General features: G+C 38.2%; 1 protein-coding gene across 5 annotated transcripts in view; it reads left to right on the top strand.

The window, feature by feature from the left end:
* LOC102232522 (stAR-related lipid transfer protein 13-like) overlaps positions 1-21,522 on the top strand; it is a 66,703-nt gene extending 45,181 nt beyond the window's left edge. For 3 of the 5 annotated variants that reach the window (XM_014475722.2, XM_023350776.1, XM_005796806.2), the window contains 13 exons: positions 10,080-10,151; positions 11,212-11,293; positions 13,697-13,760; positions 15,060-16,420; positions 16,514-16,684; positions 16,952-17,111; positions 18,149-18,347; positions 18,444-18,657; positions 19,077-19,191; positions 19,297-19,518; positions 20,034-20,251; positions 20,352-20,528; positions 20,655-21,522. In XM_014475722.2, the coding sequence (XP_014331208.1) occupies positions 10,080-10,151; positions 11,212-11,293; positions 13,697-13,760; positions 15,060-16,420; positions 16,514-16,684; positions 16,952-17,111; positions 18,149-18,347; positions 18,444-18,657; positions 19,077-19,191; positions 19,297-19,518; positions 20,034-20,251; positions 20,352-20,528; positions 20,655-20,772 (3,173 nt within the window). In that variant the 3' untranslated portion in view covers positions 20,773-21,522. Of the gene's footprint in view, positions 1-6,308; positions 6,969-8,465; positions 8,581-10,079; positions 10,152-11,211; positions 11,294-13,696; positions 13,761-15,059; positions 16,421-16,513; positions 16,685-16,951; positions 17,112-18,148; positions 18,348-18,443; positions 18,658-19,076; positions 19,192-19,296; positions 19,519-20,033; positions 20,252-20,351; positions 20,529-20,654 lie in introns of those variants that run through there. The other 2 variants (XM_023350777.1, XM_023350778.1) reach the window with 2 other exon arrangements.

Below are 21,522 nucleotides of genomic sequence, written 5' to 3'. Positions count from 1 at the left end.
GTGTCTGGAAGTGTTTAGCTTGAACTTGGCATGATATATTTTACAGGAAGCTCAGCTGATTGATTTCTGAAGAATTCTGCACTGTTGATCAAAAGCCCTGTAATAACGGGAAGGGTTCTTTTTAAAGTCTTTTATATTTTATGTGTCATAGGCTCCTTTAGTGTGACTAAAGAGGGGAAAAAAACACCTGTGTGTGTTGCTGACACTTCCTTTGGTCTTTTCTGTTTGCTGAGCAACCTGGGGGTTTCAACATGTGGCTGTTAGAGGGTTTTCTCTTGAGTAAATGTGAGACAGTAACGAGGTTAAAGAAGACACTGTGGAGTTTTTGATTGGACTTTGAAGCTTGCATAGGGGCAACGCAGCTCAAACGCTGTGTCCCAGTATTTGACATCAGTCTGCAACAGCCAGTCAGAACCAGTGGGCTATCATCTTACAGTTGAGGTCAGGGATAATTTGCTAATGCTTCACTGGAAGGCTGTTGTAAGATGGGAATCTCCACTGAAGTGTTCCTCAGTGACTTGAAACACTAAGTGTTATTTCCTTTAAAGATGGTTTGAAGTAATTTCCCATAAAACACTAACCTCCTCCCACATGCTACTGACAGTAAATCCCCATTCAAGCTTTAATCTCATTGTTTTCTCAGACAGCACAAAATCCATGAATCAGTTTGACTCCCGGTGACCACCTTTCCAAAAGAAACAGCATCTGAGTTCAGGTCCGGATGAGTCTTATTGTGCATTGTGAAGTGATTGGAGACCTGTGAATACTACAGAAACCAGTGGCTGACATTACCATAGCTGATTGAAAAATAAAAGGAAGAGAGCAGCACAGAAGGAGTGAGCTCATGGGTTGTTTTCCCCTGAAGATGAAAGAACCCCCTTCTCTGGGTGTCCTTCAGAGGTGAAGGAGAGTGTTACCACAGCTGTGCTGATCTTGTTTAAATTCAATACAGGATCTCGAGATGAAAACAGGCCAGGTGACTTTTGACCCAGCAGGCTTTGGCAATGGTCAATAACAGCAGCTCTCCAGCTCATATAGTTGTTATTTGCACTCAGAATCAATAAGCTCTACGTGTGTGGGTGTGTGTGTGTGTGTGTGTGTGTGTGTGTGTGTGTCTGTCTGCTGTGAAATGAAAGGTTGATCTTTCACCAGTGGACCCATTATAAGTCGTTAACCAGACTGTGTTTATACTAAAGCAGCATGTATCTGTGATCTGACTTCCAGCAGAGAGGGTCAAGAATTGAGCCACACGTGACAAGAACCCCAGTGGAAATATTTAAAAGACTTGTCTGAAATCTGTGGAGTTGGTCTGTAGCATTATAAGGAGATTTAAAAGTAAAAGGGGCGTACTGTGGTGGCGCAGGGGGTTAGCACGCCCCATGTTTGGAGGCCTTAGTCCTCGACGCGGACGTCGCGGGTTCGACTCCTGGTCCCGACGACCTTTGCCGCATGTCTTCCCCCCTCTCCTCGCCCTCCTTCCTGTCTGCCTACTGTCGCAAAAATACAAGACACTAGCGCCGCAAAAACTCTTCGGATAAAAAAAAAGTAAAATGTATGGCTTAAAGTACTTTTATATACATTTCTCTGGATAAATGTAGCATAGTGTAATGCGCCTCCTCCACATGTTGCTGCCCACTGGCTCAGCAGGCTGTAAGGTGTTCTCTAAACTATAAAACACAAGAATGTAATTAAGTAAACTGATATAATTATGTTCTCACAGCTATATTTATTTTTATTTACCTTGGTATTGAATGTCATCAATAAAGATGATGAATATCCACTTTAGGAGTCATAGGACATACACCATACATTAATCAGTTGTCACCTTTAGTATAACAGTTGTCACCAACTATACTAAGTTATTCTAGTTTAGAATAGTTTCTAGTTTCTAGGTAACAATTTGCCAGAAACTGACAGAAAAGAAGCTTATATCAAACAAAAGCAGAACTTTAAGATGCACTGCATCTACAAAAAAATATTGACGTGAGAAGTCTAGTTTCTAGTTCTCAGTTTTAAAAATATTTGTGAAAAACTGCAAAAAAGTTATTTGTCTGCTTACTTTGGATCAGATTGTGATACTTTAGCATGGAAGTTCACTTTTTGGCTTGGCAGTTTGATCAACAGTGGTGGTGGCTGACCCAGCGGAAACAGTTCAAGAAAAGTCTTATTTAGAGAACCAAAGTCCTAAGCAATCGAAATAATACATGATTTTCTTTTTTTAATCAAAAACAATTAGAATATGTTTTTTTTTTATTTATGGAAAATATTGTGTTATTGTGAAACTGGAATATACTAACTCAATGTTATACAGTGAGAATCCCAAGCTGTGATCCATGCTGGGTACTGATCTGGGGTTTCACTGTTTTTCCACTGGTCTCTGAGCTGCAGGAGGTGTGGAGGTTCGTTTCATCCACTCTTTGTTAGAGACACGTGGTCCACTGAAAGGACATCTCCTCATTTCACTGCAAAGCACAATGAAAAGCAGGTCCAAAGATTTGCTGGCTCATTTGTATTTTAGAACATTTTGCTCCGGCACCTTAGCAACACACCCTGGAAGTGACCGTTTAAAATCTACATCCCATGTGGACTACTGGGTAACAGGATCCTAGGGCACTTTGCAGGATCAAACAGGGGACTCGAGGTCCCCGGGTGATTCAACACTGCCTCTCTGTAATTACTTGGCCTATGAAACCAGCTAGCTCATGTGCCAGTCACACCATCAACAACAAAGTCATTTCAACAAAAGCACTGTGTTGTTACTCACCTATGACGGCAGACAATCTCTAAGAGTTTACTCTTGCTCATTAATTCAGCAGCTTCTCTTGTTTATAGATACCAGGAATGCTACCAACACAGTATGCGCTGTGTTATTTGGCTGTGGCACCTCCTGTTTTGCTGATAATTGAGGGAAACTGTGTAGAGGATATTGGAGTCTGAGGAACATGTAGAGCTTGGTTAATTAAGACCTACTACAAATAATAGGAAGGTTTTATTCCCACAATATTAGGTGAATTACAGGGGGTGCAGCTCTGTTAATCCACCTTGTGAATAGTCACCATTATTTTTGGTGAATCAGGGGCCCAGTTTGGCAGCCATCTATAAGATGTGTTTGGATCTAGACTTATAATGCAAAGCATTTATGGAGATCTGTTTGCAGAACCTCAAATAAATATTGATAAAATGTCACTTTCTTACATTTAAAAGAACTAAATTTTCTCCAGTCATTTTAATCCATAGACCATGCATACTCATGTCATGTTCCTACATATGTTTTACTGCTGCAGCTCAGAATGAACTGGAGTGAGTCTTTGGCAGTTTTTATAGATGAAGATTTAAGACGACGAGTTTTCATAAAATAAATAACAGGGATGGAAACAAACTAGCTGTTGCTCAAAATGCTTTAAACTTTTTTAGTCACCGGCTTGCCTCAAATGCTGTGAAGAAGTTACTGTGTGGTGTTAGGAATTATCACAGGTAAAACATTAGAAAAATAGAGGCTGGAAAACACAAATACTCTAATGGTATTATTACATTTATTTTTATAGTCCTTTACAATAACTCCCAAGTTAAGTGCTTTACAGTGGGCAATATAAGATAAAACATATAAAACTCAAGGAATAAAACAGGGTAAAACACAAGAGACAGTAGAATAAAGTAAAAAAATATATTTTCTGAAAATCAATATTGTCTAAATTAATGACCTAAAATTATTTGCTCAGATTATTTTGGTTATAAAAACCAAAAGACAAATAAATTATGTTAAACTGACCAACAACAGTTTTGCAAAGCTGTTGTTACTGCTATAATTCAAAATTTTAGGTTATAATTTAGGCAACCAAACCCACCCTGTATTCAGCCTGGGCATGTCATTTTAATTAGAATTTTTTGTGTCAACACTGTGAAGCCATAGCGTTTCTGCTTAGTGTTATAAAACAATGGGAAACTCAGACTGACCCGTGTCAACTATCCATAATCAATGTCTTTCCAAGAAAAGGGTTTTGAATGAATAGTTACCCATTTCCCTGAATTCTGGTGCTTTTCCTACCAGATGTCAATAATCTGTAATAATAATATGTAATTATTTTGACCTTTAGGAAGTTCAATCTAAAATCCCCTTGAACTAATAGAACTGACATTACATCCCCTCAGGTGGTGATGGAAAAGGAGGGTTTAGTTTTTTTACAGGAGAGTATCACATCGCCATTGGTTATCACTAGATTTAAATATACTTTAGTGAATAAAACTGATTAAAGGGCATATTACTAAGAGTAAATCATTTCCACAACAGTCACAGCAGTCCCTTCCTTCAAGTTCAAACTTTGCATAACATCATTTTCATGTCCCATTATGTTTCTATTTTACAATGTTGCCTGCAATCTCTGACTAATAAAAAACAGCTCTGCTGTTCATCCCGAATACACAAGTTCGGTATTTATCTGCCATCAAATTTGTCTTCCAGCTATCGCTGATCATAATTTGAGCTTCCCATTTGCTGCCATGTGAACAATTGCCAACTGAGAGACAGAAGGAATGTAGGACTATTTTGGGCATGAAACATCAGATGTTGTGGTTTTGGGGCAGACTTAGAGGAGGGGTCTCTGTGTTTCCCCTGGCAGTCTGTCTAGTCGAAGCTGACTTCTCACTGTGAGTGAGTGTCTGTATGCAATTTCCTTCATAAAGGAAAAGAGTGGCCTCTCTTACAGTCTCTCCAAGTATGACGGCATCTTCAGTAGTAGTAGTAGTGTCTGTTTTTTTTTCTCATATTTTTGCCTCTGTGTGTCTTTCTCCAGGTGTTTTAACAGACAATCGTAATGGTCGGTTGGAGCTTTTCTTGTCTGGCTGATTCATTCCGTGGTAATGCATAATGGTAGCAGAAAGCCCAGAGATTTTTATTATACTCCAATTTATGGCCCTTTGTCTTTCTATAAAAATCTAATAAGTGCTAAGTGCATTTACCGGTAAATGCTTTGTTTTTATGGTGACTAAAGTGAATCACCTATGTCATCCTTTTTGTGCTTGGAGATAAATTCCCAGTTCCGGCCAAAGCACTTGTACAGAAAAAATGGCAGCAGCGTCACAGAGTGAGGAGGCAGGCCTCATCCGGAAATCTGCTCACATGATTGGAAATTATGGATGGGTATGGTTTACTTATGTAATCACAGAACCTTGGAAAATCCCACTAAACTAAAGTGCCTTCACATACAAAGATAGGAAACAAAGTGTTCTTATTAGATATAGATTTGGCCATTTCCTCTGTTGTAATCCAATTAGAAAGTAGGTCAATATTTCCTTCACAAAGTCAGTCCAGGGCTGGCTCATCTTGGACTTTATTAATGATAGCATGAGGTTGTTTTTTTTTTTCAAATAGATTATTTTCTTGTCTTTCTTCTAGGAATGGGTTGGTAGCCAATATTAGGGCATAATAGGTTTTAAAACATTACATTTTGAAAACCACAAATATTTTTCATCATGTTTCTGTTGCTCAAAGTTCACTTAATGAGACTGCAGTAAAACTGACTGAGTTCCTGCAGTTTTCTCCAGCTATGTTAATTATAAAGTAACACAATGCTGTCCCACCCCAACCTGTTGATGCACACTGCTGTTCAGCAGGCTGAAAGGATTCGGCAACATTCCCTTGCTTACAAGAGAGAAAACATTCAACTGCATAAACCGAACAAACATCACTCATACTGTAGCTATTATATGCTTATTCAGGAATGACTGTCTAGCTAATTTCAGCTCTTTTACAATTCAGCAGAACTATAAAAAGGAATAGCACTCTATAATTAGTATGTTTACTTGAACATTATATTTTAGTGAATGTTTATTCTGTGGTTTTGATTAATTGTATGTAGCAAAGATCCAAATAATAATAAATGGAAATAGCTTGTTCTTCCCCCTGGCTTTATTACTATAAGAAAGCCAAATCAGAAGCTATGACTAGTTTTTCTCTTCTTTTTTTTAAGCTGGAGTAAGTTATAGATTTTGGGAAGATATTGTACAATTTATTTTTACTCAGAACTATCATACTGTGACAATATCCATGCCTACTTTCTTTAAATTTTTATTTTGTAAAAAGGTTTTATGAATTTATGTCGATCTCTTTTAGATGTTTTGTTATTCTAGTAGCTGGGTTACCAGTAATAAGGATTATTATCTGATATGTTTCTTTTTCTTTGTGATCTAATTATTCAATTGACAGAGTGATCTCCTTCACTGATTTTCCTACAAACAAAGAGACTGAAACAGAGAAGGTTTCAGTCTGAAAAGCTGAGTGCTCCAGCATGATTCACTGCTTCTGATTGCTGGCGGTTTATGTCATGGTTTTCCCCGACTTCAGCTGTCTACGTTTTTTCCATTCCATTGAACCCTAGGAACAACATCTGGAGCTGCACTCCATTCTAGTTTATTTAACTGAAACCTTTCCCACATGAATTTTTCTACCACGTTTTTGGAGTAAGGCTCGAAAGGCTGTGAAAGATAACCTTCGTCTCGCCAAATCCTCACTCAGGAAATTGTTGAAAATTTTTTAAGACTTCATCTTGAAATAGAGAGACAAACTATCGGGATTAAGAAGCAATCTTTTGGCCAATCTTTCCAATCTTTTCCAAAAATGTGCTGACTTGTATATGAAGGAGTTGTTGTGGGCAGAGCTGGGTAGGAGGGTTTGGCACAAGGAGTACATGAGGAAGAGGGGGGTTGAGTGAGTGGGAGCCTGCCACAGTAAAGTGGGTGGGTTAAAGGATAGATTCAGTGTTGGGACAGGCACATGGTGGTTTGGGGGGTAGATAGAGAGAGAAATGGAAAGAGTAAGGAGCTGTGGATCTGACTTCAAACTGCCAGTTGTGTTCAGACAGTGAAAAGGAATGTGGCTCAGCGTGGGAATGAAGATGCTCTGACATGTTTGGAGACACTCGTAACTCTTGATGGATGTAGAAGCTATTCTGGCTCTATGATGAAAATATCCCGTGAGTACGCAACTATTTTTCACTGACAGGAAACCAGCATGTCAGCTGATTCAAGGGTTCTTAAACAATGGATGTGATCTTGTATTGTTTTTTGGGGGTTTTTTTGTTAGTTTGTATTCAAAAGGGTTTTAAAAAGTAGGGCTTGCTTATTAAATTGTATGATTTGTGATCTGTCATTTAGACATAAAGTAGAATGTAATTAAGGTTTTAAAAAAAGTGCTAACTCTGGCTCTTCTCACCATCTGTGATCTGTGCTGATCATTTCACCACTTTGCCATTGTGTACTTTTGTAGCTTTAGATGGACGTGTTTCTGTCTACCATGAGCTCAAGTACTTTTCTATATTCTATTGATTAATTAATGGCTATTTAAATCCAGCAAATAATATCTGTTATCTATCTATTAATTTTATCAGGTCCTAATCTGTCATATTTTATGCAGCAGAGGGGTTAAAAATGAGCATTAGAAACACAAACAAAATGTAACACAAAGTTTTCAGATAGTATACAACTGAATGAAATAATGCTTAGAAATTTTACATTTTAACAGATAAGTAATGGTTGAATTTTGACAGCTTGACTTTGTATCAACCATGAGTCAGTTCATGCCAACTTTGGGAATATATATTCTACTCATAGTTTATTGTAAGAAAGTTGTAAAGCAAAGAAAGTTATTTTTTCATCAGGCCCCAATAAGGATCAGAATCAAAGTGATTCTAAGCTTTCAGAACTTAGTATAAAATCTAAGTATTTTATGACTATATATTTCCAAATTCATTGGAAATACATGACTAAAGAAACAGATGGCAATAGTTTAACTACATGGATATGGAAGGGTTTGTTTACAGGAAATAGAAAGAAACAAGGTAGCAACATGTAGGTACGAAATGAGGGCATGAACCTTTGACTGGACAAGTTGACCTAGAGCTGATACAAGCTATGTCCACAATGTGAATTATATAACAAGTATTCTTTATAGAGTAGACAATGACATCCTTTCCATAGGTGCTTCAGCCGCACGCAACTTTTGACATTTTGCTCCATTGTGTGGCAGCCAAACTGAGTTTTACTTCTTTGTGAAATTGTAATTCTATACCATAGACAGCTTTAAAGCTTTAGGTTGTGAAGAGCAAACACAAGTTCTCATTCTTTGGCACGATGCCCGCCCCAGTCTTTTATCCATGAGAGATTTCCTTGGAGAGAGGATGAGAGGACAGAATGTCTCACTATCATGTTACAGAATGCAAAACAGAGGGATTCCCAGATCCTGTTACTGTTTCTCAGTGGTCCAACCTGAGGTCCTGGGACACAGAAGGGCCTGACAACACTCTCACTATGCATAGCAGTTGAATAATAAAGAGCCTATATTATTCACCTGGGAGGGAGGTCTAGCAGAACACAAAGGCTTTAGCTTGTGCTGACGCAGGTGGGAACACAGCAGAGTGGCTCCTGGCAGCAAACACATGTTGACTTATCTCCTGGTTCAGGGGTAAACAGTAGACATCCAAGGACAGAGGGAGCTGTTAATATTTATTCAGTTGTTGGTCAGTCCTGAAACCAGACAAAGTCAATTTTCTTTGAATTTTTTCATCATCTGGAAGCAAAGCAGCACAGGTGAGTTACACAGAGATAATTTTCTGTAATTATGTGGAACTGTAGGATGAATGACTGCGGTGCATGTTGCAGCTGCTGTGTGCCGGTCACAATTTGGAGCTGAGATTTCGGATTTGCTTTAGTGATTCCCTTTTTAGCTGAAGATGAATCTATGTGCAGTTTGCTCTTAGTCAAGAGCAAAGTTGTTCATGTTCTTTAAAACATAAAAACCCCCCATCTGTACAAAGACTCATTTGGACATGATATTGTTTTAAAGATTGGTTCTGGTAAGTTTAGTCAACTCATAGTTTTTTGTTGTTGTTGTTGTTGTTGTTGTTGTCTTTCTGACTCTGGTAGCCTGACTTTATGATTATATCACAGTTAAAGAGCCAAAGATCTTCCTCTGACTTTCTGCTCTGTGATGACATAAAATAATCATATTTGCTTGATAAATTAATTGAGATGAAGCCACTTGCTTGAGAAATTACACCAGAACAGAATTTTTTTTAAACTGTGGTGATTTTCATTCTAAACATTACTGCTGATCTGAACAAAATATATTGATATATTGTATTTTTAGTCATTCTCTTTTAAATAAGAAACATTATTATTGCCTCGGTTCCTAATGTAGTTTATTGTGGGTTGTAGCACTGATGTGTCAGGTATCATTTCTCATGTAGGCGGTAATTGTCCCCCACCTCTATTAGCATTAATGGAAAGGTGTCAACAGTCTTTTTCCTTTTCAGACCATCAGTGGCACTGATAGCTTCACTCTGCAGGTCACGAGAGGTAGTTTATGATCCAGAGAACAGGATCACCGCTTTTTCAGGCGTTTCTTAGCTTGGAGCTGGAGAGCACTGACAATCATCTTAAGTTGTTTTGCATCTTTCAGTAATAAATCTATCCTTTAGGTGAATGTTTTTTCAACAGTGGGAAAAAAATCTTCCAAAACAAAAAAAGTTGTTTTGTTGTTATTAACAGATTTGCCATGAGCATTTATGTAATTTGCACACAGAACTTCGTTTTTGTAATCTGTTAATCTGAGGTATATGAATTCACATATAAACATTTTCAAAATCTATTTCTTAGCCAATTTATAGATGTCCTGAAGAAAAAGTAGAGCACATCTTGTTTTAAGATGTGTGTTCTCTCGTCTTATAACAAATTTAATCCATAGGAATGGTATGACGGATGTTTTGTGTTTTTAAAACATCATATTATAATCTGTTCATTTTTAGGAGCAACACTTGTAACACTCTGTAAGTGCTGTCTTACAAAAAGTTGCCGCGTTAATGGAAGTTCTCTTTAAGGAGTTAGTACTTTATGTTCCTATTTTGCATATAAAGAGGAATCCATTTGGTCCTTCTACACCTGCCTCTGTATGAAAAAGGTGCCAAGGGATTTTTCTTTCTTCTTTTTTTTGCTGTTTTGATTAATGCTTTGGTGGTTTTGTTCAAATTGAAAATGATCTCAATGAATGTGGTTTATTTTCACTTTTCATCTCTGTTGTTGCCTTGCAGAAATTGAGGCAAAAGAGGCGTGTGACTGGCTGCGGGCAGCAGGATTTCCCCAGTATGCTCAGCTCTTTGAAGGTAATGAAAGCACTCACTGAAACTCCTACACACATTCATCATCACAGGGGGGAGAATTGTTTGTTGAAAGCTAGGGACTAATGAAGTTGCACATGGATAACTCAGTTCTGCAATGAACCAAAAGTTTCATTTTTTATTTTGGATCTAATGTAAAATGGGAATATTTGTTTGTGACCTTTTCAAGTAAATAGTTGTGCCGTGTCATCTGGTCTTTCTCAAACACTGATCACAGAACCCTGTACATCTTGCATGTGCTGTTCTCAAGAAGCCTTCAAGCTGGAGCCCCGAGCAGATCTGCAGACACCACAACACAAACAGAATATCAGATACTTTTAAAAATCTAATCTCTTCCATCCAATAAGTACTTTATAAACATGTCTGCTGTGCTTGACGCCTGAAGTCATAGGAAGAAATTGGTTTTATCAGAGCTTTAAGGGGCTTTACTCCCACAGATCTCTGTGTTGAGGCCAGACTTTTGATGTGCAGTAGTGCTATACATCTTTTTCTCCTGACAGCTTATGGAAAAGTAAAAAAAAAAACTTCTAAAGAGGGAACTGATAATCTTGTCAAAATGCAGAATTCTTCATGCTGATGTTATGTGTTAAAAACCTTATTAATAAATAAATCCATTATTAAGTTTTTTCATATTTTAAAGCCCTTGATATATTTGAATCCCTGCCCTTTTGAACAGGCAGAGCCTTGTCGAGCCATAGCTGCTCATTGTAGCTTCTGTTTTCCATGAGAAGAGACTAACTTCACATGAATTTAGTGAAACGATAGATTCAGTCTCTTAAGTTATGTAACATGAAGCTCATACCGAGAGCAAGTCGCAATGCCCACACAAGTGCTAGCTCTGTTATTTGGGCTAATTCTGTCTGTTTTCATTCAAATTACAGAAAGTTTCATGGCTCCTTTTTACCACTGTAATGAATATTGTGGTTTCCAGACACTTCAATTTTTCCTTTGTGTTAAACAAGACTTGTAGAAAGTGGAATGTTAAGAATACCACTCGCTCTGGATTTTTGCACTCACATGTTTTCTGTTTTTTTTCCCCCTTTAGATTCACAGTTTCCAATTGACATCACGCCTGTGAAAAGAGATCATGACTTTCTGGACAAAGATCTGGTGGAAACTCTGTGCAAGTAAGTGAAATGAGTCACTAAATAAAATGAGAGTTAGTGGAAGAAGATATAATTGTGGATCTGTAGAAGAATCTATGCAGAGTTGCTCATAGTTTTTGGCTCTCCCTGGTAAAGATGTGTAGAATCCTTTAAACTACTTTAAACTAGTTTAAACTTTAAACTTAAGGAGTATGTGACTGAAGCAGCATTCAAAATTGAGGACCAAAACACTTTTACTTCCAAGATATTTATTCAATAGAGAAAAATAATGTTTCTATGTTAAGAACTTATTGTTTTTATGGCAAAATTATTGGTACCCTTACTTTAAATTACTTTATACAACTCCCCATTGCCAGCAGAACAGCTATTCGTCTTCTCCCATAACAGTTTACAAGAATGGAGCAAACAGAAAAAGTGATCTTTGACCGTTCCGTGTCTCACAATCTCTCTACATTGTCCTCAGTCCAGGGTTATGTTTCTGTTATACACTCTTTTCTTCAAATCACTCAACAGGTTTTTAATAGGATTTAATCTGCAGACGGACATGGTCCTGTAAGTAGTGTTGTAGTCAAAACCACCTAACCCAGACCAAGACAAAACCAAGGCCAGAGTGTATCGAGACCGAGATAAGACCAAGACCTTTAGGGTCCGAGACCGAGTCAAGACCAATCACTTCTCAAACACATTACAGTAACTTAATGTTTTTTTTTTTCCCTTTTGGGTTAATGATTTTTTATGAAGAATAAAATAATTGTACCATCGACAGTTGCCTCCACATTGCTTTTTAGAGCCGATGTAGGTCCCCCCCCCCCCCCCCCCCCCAAGTAAAAATGAAAACAGCACTTAAGCAACTACAGTAACTATGGAAACGATCCAAAGAGGGAACCAGGAGACATTAGTGGTGCCTCGCACCGCTCAACATATCGTGACTCTAAACAACCCTAAAGCAACTCATCTGCATTCCAAACTAGCCACGGGATGAATAGGAAACAATTGGAAACAGTTCCACCTCCAGTGTGATGTTGCCCGTGACTTTCCACCATCACTATGGTAACGTAAGAATAGGCCTTTAGTCAGTGATGCCACCACAGTCCCAGAGCAAAAATAAATGCCACCCTGCATACCATGCATTCCTTTAATTGAACAGATAGATATTTCATACATGCTAGTGCAGCCTCTGATCTCCAGCTAAGTACCCTCTTATTTTAGCGACCACATTTAAAGCTCTTTAGGCGTGTGGAATAAAGGGCCCCCCTGCTTGGAAATCCTCTCTTTAGTTCCGTATGCTGCTATCTTCAGTAACAATGATGGGAAAGTCTTGTTTTAATAACCCCTATCATCTACAGCTTTGGAGTGCAGTTAGAGCCTCCATAACAGCGTGCTTGAAAAAGAATCTGGAGCAGTCAACCCCTGATTATCTTTCCACAAATTTGTTACTTTTTTCTGCAACAAGTCAGCTCATCTGTTGTGTGTATTTTCCCATTTTCTTTGGTTGATCCATAAAAAGCGTTTGTGCTGTGATTTCCAGTATTTCACAAAAGAATGTATACATCTGGAATCTCTTCAGATTTTCTCACATTAAAGCAACAAACCTTGATGTGTTTTATTTGAATTTCATGGGAAATGTGATGTGAAGGTTGGATCATGAAGAGAAACCAAAAACATATAGGGTTGCGGAGAAGCACAGGGCAGGGTGACGTTATAACACAAAATAAGAAACTTTGAACATCTCAGAGAGCGCTGCTCAATCCAGCTATTAAAAAAGACATTATTGTTCAAGTGCGTGTTGATACTTTTGGAAAGCAAAGTATATTGTATTTGCAACACAGACAAGTTTTCCTTAGCTGAACAAAGAAAACATGCTCTGATCCCTGACCTGTGATTTAATTCACATATTGTAAACATCAGTTTCATCTGTCTCTATGTGACCTTTGTAAAAGAGGAATTATTAACTATGCTATATTTTTTAGGGAACAAAGTTTTTGTGTGAAGTCTGTTAAACAAACAAACAAAAAAAACAATATTATGCATATAATGTACAGGATGGTTTCAAAGAATGATTCAACACCACACTTCGTGATGTCATCTTTGAGTGAGTCCGTAGGGTTTGACATTTTTTTATCTAAATTTGAAAATAAAAATACTCCAGGCAGCCCTTCGAGCCACCAACATCTCAACTCAGACTCAACAGAAAGAGAATCAAATAGCTGGCAATTACTAACGTTTATTAGATTAAGGATATTATTATATTGACCAGGTCCATTTCCCTAAGGGGTCTGGTTGTGCATCCAGAGAGGAGCCTGATCAGATTAACATTCAAACAGCTCTCAGAACTGAATGGAAATCTATTTTTGGTACGTTCATTCGAGAGTTATTGTCATGCTTTGGCTGCTTGTTCAGTTCAGTTTCCATCTTTTCTTTCAGGCGGCTTAACACACTCAACAAGTGTGCCTCTATGAAGCTTGATGTGAATCTTCCAAAGAAGAAGGTGAGTGTAACTCCTGATTGTTTATTAACATGTTGCTTAGTTAACTGCAAACAGTTTCTTGGTATGACTCTACAATAATAGCTACTGTTTGAAAAATACCATACAACCAGTGTTTTGTTTTGACTTTGTAAAAAAATTAAATTTTTTTAATATCATATTGTAGTGAGAGTGACCAGATTTCCTTCTCACTTTAAACAGAAATTTGTTGTTCTTTCATCTACTTTACATGGTATCATAGTTTATCATGTTTTATATATCTTATTTAAGCAGAAAGTAATGTACATTATTAAATATTTTTGCCATACTATATTTACAGCGACTTGATCATTCAGATTAACATTTGTTGAATGTATGATATTATGAACAGTAAATTATTTAATTGAAACCTGGTGTAGATGTGAAAAGCTATAAATGTTTTATTTCACAAGTAAAAGCTATTTCTTTTAACTATACAATATTATTGTTTCTAAATAGTTTTTCTAAAATTTAATTTGCCAACACAGATTTTAGGTGATTGTGATTGATCTTTAAGCACTGTAATATAAAAGATTTATGAACTGTATTACAAACATTTTTTCCAGCCTTCCTGCGATAAGCGATCAATAATTGTTTATATTAGGAGCAGAGGAAGTTTCACAGCAGATGTGAGAGAAAGCAGTTCCTGTTGGTTTCAAGTTTCAAAACAGACTAAATTATTATGAAGTTAGCATTTTCAACAGTTTTTGGCATTATGGATAAAGGATTAGTTCAATTAGCAAAGTAGTCTATGTGTGTGTGTGTGAATGTAGATGCTTAATGACTTTGAAAATTTCCAAATGGCTTCCAACATTTTAGTTAGACATCAAAAGCTCAAAAGAATCCAAGAGAACAACTTTCCTCTACTCTTTTTCTTTCATGAAATATGCTGAGACATTGCTGCGGTTTGCTCAGGCTGTGAAAGAGCAAGACTTTCATATGGATCCTTTCAAGCTTTTGACGTTTATTTAAAATGTTGGAAGCCATCTGGAAATTTACAAAGCCATTAGAATGTGATTCACCAGTTAGGGTTTCTTAGACTATTGGTTCTCAGACCTGGTCGATAAGTACCCTGCCCTGCCCATCACATATTAATTTAATTAAGCTGTTTAGAAGCAAGAAAACACCTAAAATATGCAGAGCAGGGGTATGTGGACCAGGTTTTGGAACCACCGGCTTAGGCTAAATATTGTTAGATAAAACAAAATTACACTGAATAATTACCAGACTGTTTCCTTCTACTGTACATGTCTCATTAAATATGCAATTGAATATTATCTCTAGAGTGAAGACTCAGATGAAGAGGACCTCTTCGCCATCAGTGACAAATGGACCTTTGAGTGGAGCAGCAAACGTTGGTCCAGATTACAGGATATCGACTGTCTGCTTAGAACGCACGAAAGAGGCCAAACATCTAAAGACGGCTTGCCTCTCCACAGTACGACCAGCAGGGAGAGTGTTCTGACGGATCTCAGTGAGCCCGAGGTCTCATCATTGCACAGTGAAAGCAGCGGTGGCAGTGGTCGAAGGGGCCTTAGCACGGAAGACTCTGACTGCTCTAATCGCACCTGCTCCGATTCTGCAACGATGCCAGACTCTACATCTCTCACAATGCCTCACATCCCCAAAGAATTTTCCCACTATCACTCTATCCCTGACAAGCAAGGCAAGTTTAGCTGCACCCGTGCCAAAGACTTCCTGAAGCGCATGGAAACCCTGAGATCTAAAGGAACGTCAGTGAGGGATCGGAAAACTTTGATCATTAGCTCTCCTGTCATGCAGCAGGAGGCTCAGGCACTGAAGACGCTGCGTTGTGTCGAGATCATAAATGGTGATGCTGGAGCTCCAGAACTTCCGTCAGGCAGAATACTGTCACCACAGTCCGGCAGTGAGGGTAGCAGTCATTCCAGTGGCAGCACTGTCAGCACACCAAGTCTGAAAGAACGAAAGCCTCACCGTGCTGACCACAAGCGCAGTGGGATGTATCTAGAGGACTTAGACATTTTCTCAGGCAACCAAATGAACAAAGTCGCAGAACACAACCGCAGAAATGAATTCTGCTCCTATGAAGATCTAGTAGTCCACATTCCCAAAGACCATAAGCCAGGAACCTTTCCCAAAGCGCTATCCATAGAAAGTCTGTCCCCAACCAATGGAGCCATCAACTGGCATACAGGAAGCATGCACCTGGACTCCACACTAATTTCATGCAGAAAGGAATCCAGACCTGTTACACAATGCTGCTCCAGAGGAAGCCGAATCAGTGTCTACGATAATGTTCCTGGGTCACACTTGTACGCCAGTACTGGAGACTTAATAGACTTGGAGAAAGAAGACCTTTTCCCTCACCTGGATGATATACTGCTACATGTAAATGGTCTGCAGCAGATAGTGGACCACTGGTCAAAAAATGTCCTACCTGGAGGAGAGGGGGTGATGCAGGTGGATAGGGAAAAAGAAGATACGGTACGGCTGCAGTCCTCTAGTCAGATCACTTTAGATTTTGAGGAAAACTCTGTCACCGAAAGCCAGACTACTCCTGGTGATGGAGACAGAGACAAAGTATCATTAGCTGAGACCGAATCTACCAGATTCAGGGAACGGAGAGACTCTGGAGTTGGTGCTTCACTCACCAGACCTAACAGGTAGGATTCATGACAGTGTGCTTAATCAGGCTGTACCAATGTATAATAACATGTTATGAACAAAAACAAACTTTTTTTCTGCTTTGGCATTAGGTTACGATGGCCCAGCTTCCAGATATCCAATCGTCTCAGTCACTCAATGGCATCCCTGCAAATTACAAACCAGTCAGCAGGCCAGCTGAGTTTGTTACAGAAGTTTTCTCTCTTGCGTCTTACAGCAATCATGGAAAAATATTCCATGTCTAACAAGCATGGGTGGACTTGGTAAGTGTTATTAAAACAACACACAGGCAACAATAATGCTCTGTCTTAATGATCAGAAAGACTTTTTTTTAAAATTAATTAACCTGTATTTTATCAAATCTTTTTAAATGTGTTTTGTTTTGTTGTGTAAAGAAGTTTGATTATCTTGGGAAAAAAATTGTTGAAATGACCTTCCTTTATTACTGGCTGTTGTTTAGTAACTTTAGATTTTCTTTTTTATGCATGTTTTAAAGATTATTCATTAATAACATTCATTAATGTTTCTAGGTCTGTACCAAAATTTATGAAGAGAATGAAGGTACCAGACTATAAGGACAAGAATGTGTTCGGAGTGCCACTCATAGTGAATGTGCAGCGCTCCGGTCAGCCCCTGCCGCTTGGCCTCCAGCAGGCTTTGAGATACCTGAGAAGTCAGTGTCTTGACCAGGTCAGTAACCTCCCAACGTTAAGATGTATGTTCTTTATCTATAGGAGAAACTGTAAGTTCATGTACTGTACGGAAAATGGACTCAAAGCTTGATGGGGGTCATTTTGGATGAACTTCAGCATCAGTGCCATTTCACATGCCTACAATCAGCCTGTGGCTTTGCTGTGGTGGTAAAGAAGTCAAGGTTGTCTTAATAGCGGCGTCCATCTCGTCTCCATTGTTAGTTTTTTGGTCCCTTATTATTTTCATGACTGTACTGCATAGATACTCTATGAGGTTTAGGAAAGTTATTTAGCCAAACAATTGTAGTGCTACTATAGTCAGTAAGTTTCTGATAGATGACCACAAAACTTAGAATTTGAGAGGACACACTCTGCTGAGAGCAGCAGAGGACATGTCTCCTCAAACCATCATTGAGTGTGAAAACTTCACACTGGACTTTAACTAAATTGGATTCAAATGCAAAATTTCCTTTATGTAAAAGAAGGACTTTGAAATGTCCAGACCTTTTTTCTTTTAGACTCAGTTTTGATGCTTCTGACATTCCTACTACAGGAATGGCTTATTACTAGGAATGTGACAGCTGTAACTCATGTCCACAATACATCTGTTTGTCGTGGCTCTTGAAGCGCTCCAACTGCAAAATCCCTAAAACCCACAAAGGGGTTGTACTTCACAATACAGTTGTCTATGTTATGTATGAGCGCTTTTCTTCCTCTGTTTGTTCCTTAATTCTAATTTCCATTGGTATTCCTGAGTACAGCACTCTGTGAACTTTTCTGTTGTGTTTTTTGGCTTATATGATTGTGTAACCATAACACAGCCACCACATAATGTCTCCGTGGGGATAATTTTGTTTCATGTATTTTTTGTTTTCGAATCTTAGTAGACAGTTTTTGTTTTTGGGTTTAATTACTAAATAAGTAAACATTTTTACAGTATTCTAATGTATTGAGCAGTAATTTGATACAATGCTGTGAATGAATTCCATGCACTGAAAGTGCCTCTGTTCTAAAGGATTTCTGTTTGTCTTCCAGGTGGGTCTGTTTCGAAAGTCTGGGGTGAAGTCCCGAATTCATGCTTTAAGGCAGATGAATGAAAGCTCTCCAGATAATGTGAATTATGAAGATCAGTCCGCCTATGATGTGGCTGACATGGTGAAGCAATTTTTCAGGGATCTACCTGAACCTCTGCTCACCAGCAAGCTAGGGGAGACATTCCTCCACATTTACCAGTGTAAGCATAACATTCTCTTTTATTGGTGATAATTTTTTTTATCTCCTTCTTTGTTGTCCAACAAGAAATGTAAAATGTTGTATTTTATGTTTGCAGATGTGCCAAAGGATCAAAGGTTACAAGCTGTCCAAGCAGCCATAATGTTGATGCCGGATGAAAACCGAGAGGTGCTGCAGACGCTCCTCTGTTTTCTGAGTGATGTCACTTCTTCCGTGGAGGAAAATCAGATGACACCCATGAACATTGCAGTGTGCCTAGCCCCTTCTCTGTTTCACCTCAATATAATGAGGAAGGACAATCTATCACCAAAGTAATTTCTCTTGGATTATTGCATTGCATCTAATTTAATGTCTGTCCTTTCAGCGCCTCTGCAAAAAAAAAAAAAGTGTATAATGAGCTTAGTTTGCCCGCGTTTCATTAACTTCTGTGTAATTATCTTCACTATGACTCCATAAACCATGGCTTGAAGTGTGCTATGGAGCTTACTCAGCCCTTAGGGGTACATTAGATTACTCTCTCAGCGCCAGTTTACTGAGGTTATGACCCTTTTTATGCTTGCTGTTTTAGAAGCTCAAGCTGTGTACAAACAAAGTAAATATATCACATTAAAATTTCTTTAAAAGGACCAAAGGCGTTTCAACAGGGGGAGAAAGGGGCTTATACTTCATTTATTTAGGATGTTGTACTGAACTCTGTTAGAATTGAAAATTTTTTCCCCATTTTCTCTAGGGCCATGCAGAAAAAGTATGCCACAGGCAGGCCGGACCAGAAGGATCTGAATGAAAACTTAGCTGCGACTCAGGGCCTTGCTCATATGATCATGGAGTGCAATCATCTCTTTGAGGTAGAACCAGTAATTGAAAATTGAAAATATTTCATCCCTGGATGCAACACCCTCTCCTGTATTCATTTGGATCTAGTCTGACCTGTAATTTGGTTTACCCATTAGATCCCTCATGAGATGGTTACTCAGTCACGCAATTCTTACGTGGAGGCCGAATTACATGCACCGACAATCGATGAGCTGTGCAGACAGCTGGAGGAGGAGGATGGAACATATCAAACACATTTGGAAGGGAGACTACAAATTTTCCTTAAAGAGGCCAGAGAAAAGTCCAAATATTGGGTGTCATGCAGCAGTCCAGATAACACAGAGCTGTACTACAAAAAGGTGGGTGGTTTTTTTTCTGTTTTTGATCTTAATCTGCTGGTAATTTTGCCCCTACTGCATTTCCTGCTTTTGTAGTTTTTCACATTCCATATTTTTGGTCATAAAACAAAGTCGCCTGCCGCAGGGGAACATTTCATGCCCAATTTGGCAACTAGTTATTTAAAGTAACTTTCTATAGTGTACTGCATAAAAAATTGAAAATAAAATGGTTTTAGCTCTCTGTCAAATATATCCAGCAGGATGTTGCTTAGAGTTATTTCTATGTACATTTGTATCATAAACTGGTGTAATCTATTGATTTTAGAAAATAACTTTATTTTTCGGTACCAAATGGAAGTTGGAAGGGATGAAAGGGCAGTGTTTGACAACAAAATGGGGGTTTGAATTGTCAAGCAGCAAATTCATCAAGCACCCAACATTTGTTTCAATTATATATCACCAAACCAAAATTTAGTGATTGCTTTAACAAAATATTTAAAATGAATTAAACATCCATGTTTGTGCATTTCTGGCAGGTGGGGGATGGAAATCCTTTAAGACGTTGGCGAGTATCTGTAGAAGTGGAAGCGCCACCATCTGTTGTGTTAAACCGCGTACTGCGGGAGCGCCACCTGTGGGACATGGACTTGCTTCAGTGGAAAGTGTGTGAGACACTGGATAAACAAACTGAGGTGTTTCAGTATGTCCTCAGCCGCATGCCTCCTCATCCCAGTAGGGACTTTGTAGTTCTCAGGTTAGCAACAGCTAGAAAAATAAATAAACAACACGTCATCTTTTAATTCTAATAGGCTATAAAATTTGATTTTGTGTTTTCTTCTCTTTTTTTTGCAAAGGTCTTGGAGGACAGACTTGCCCAAGGGTGCTTGCTCATTGGTTTCTGTATCAATAGAGCATGAGGACTCCTCTGCTACAGAAGGAGTTCGAGCTATGATCCTGGAGTCAACCTACCTACTGGAACCGTGTGGCTCTGGAAAGTCAAGACTAACTCACATCTGCAGAGTTGACTTAAAGTAAACCTAAACATAATTTGTTCTAGATTTTCAGACATTTAAATCTAAATGTAAATCACAAAATGAATGCATTTGCCATGTGTTGTTATTTAACGTGTGGTATTAAGAATATGGTTTTGATTTCAGGGGAAGGACTCCAGATTGGTACAACAAAGCATTTGGTCATCTTTGCGCTGCAGAAGCTGCCCGGATCCGCAACTCCTTTCAGCCGCTGATCACAGATGGACCAGAAACCAAAATCTGAAACTGTTATGTCTGTTAAGCTTTGAGATCAGGACTGAGCTGTTGAGTCATTGCTAAACGGCTCACATGAATTGCACAGACAGTGCCCCTGAACAAAAGCACAGTTTGTTTTTGTGAAAGAGCTCTGAAAACAGTTTCATGCCTTTCAACTTGCACATGGGCAAAGGAGGATATTTTTAGGTGCTGAGCATAATTCATTTGGGAAATTAATTAAATTGCCAATATCCTTCACTTTATAATTTTATTTAGCTTCTGTTGTGAATTATTTTTTTCAAATATATATATGTATTGATATTATTTACAATGTCCAGGACATTCAAGCTCTTAAATGCTTCTGAGAAGCATTAGTTAATCAGTACAGATTTAAATAATATAATTATGTAAACCCAAGTGTTTGTATATTTGTGAGTGAATATTTTGTAATTAAGAACAAATTGTACATTGTGTACATATGAGAGCAGGTAAATAGTACATATGTTAATTTCATATATTGATTCTTACATGGTCAGACTTCTTTTAATACACATGGTACAAGATTGTAAGCTGGTTTTACTTTGGTCATGTAATGACATTTTTAAATATGTGTAATTTTATGTAACTTTGACCTCCAATAGTTGTGGAAAAAAATGACTGAAGGTTTGACTTGATCATACCTGCTTTATGGTACTGGCTCATACAGTCAGGTACAAGACACAGTCTTGTGTTTGTTATTTGTTTGTTATTTTCTAAAATAAAAATATCTTTATTATAA

Source organism: Xiphophorus maculatus, chromosome 18 (genome assembly GCF_002775205.1).
Source record: "Xiphophorus maculatus strain JP 163 A chromosome 18, X_maculatus-5.0-male, whole genome shotgun sequence".
In the NCBI taxonomy this organism is placed as follows: domain Eukaryota; kingdom Metazoa; phylum Chordata; class Actinopteri; order Cyprinodontiformes; family Poeciliidae; genus Xiphophorus; species Xiphophorus maculatus.
Note: the sequence above shows the minus strand (reverse complement) of the source record. Positions and strands in the feature narration are given on the sequence as shown.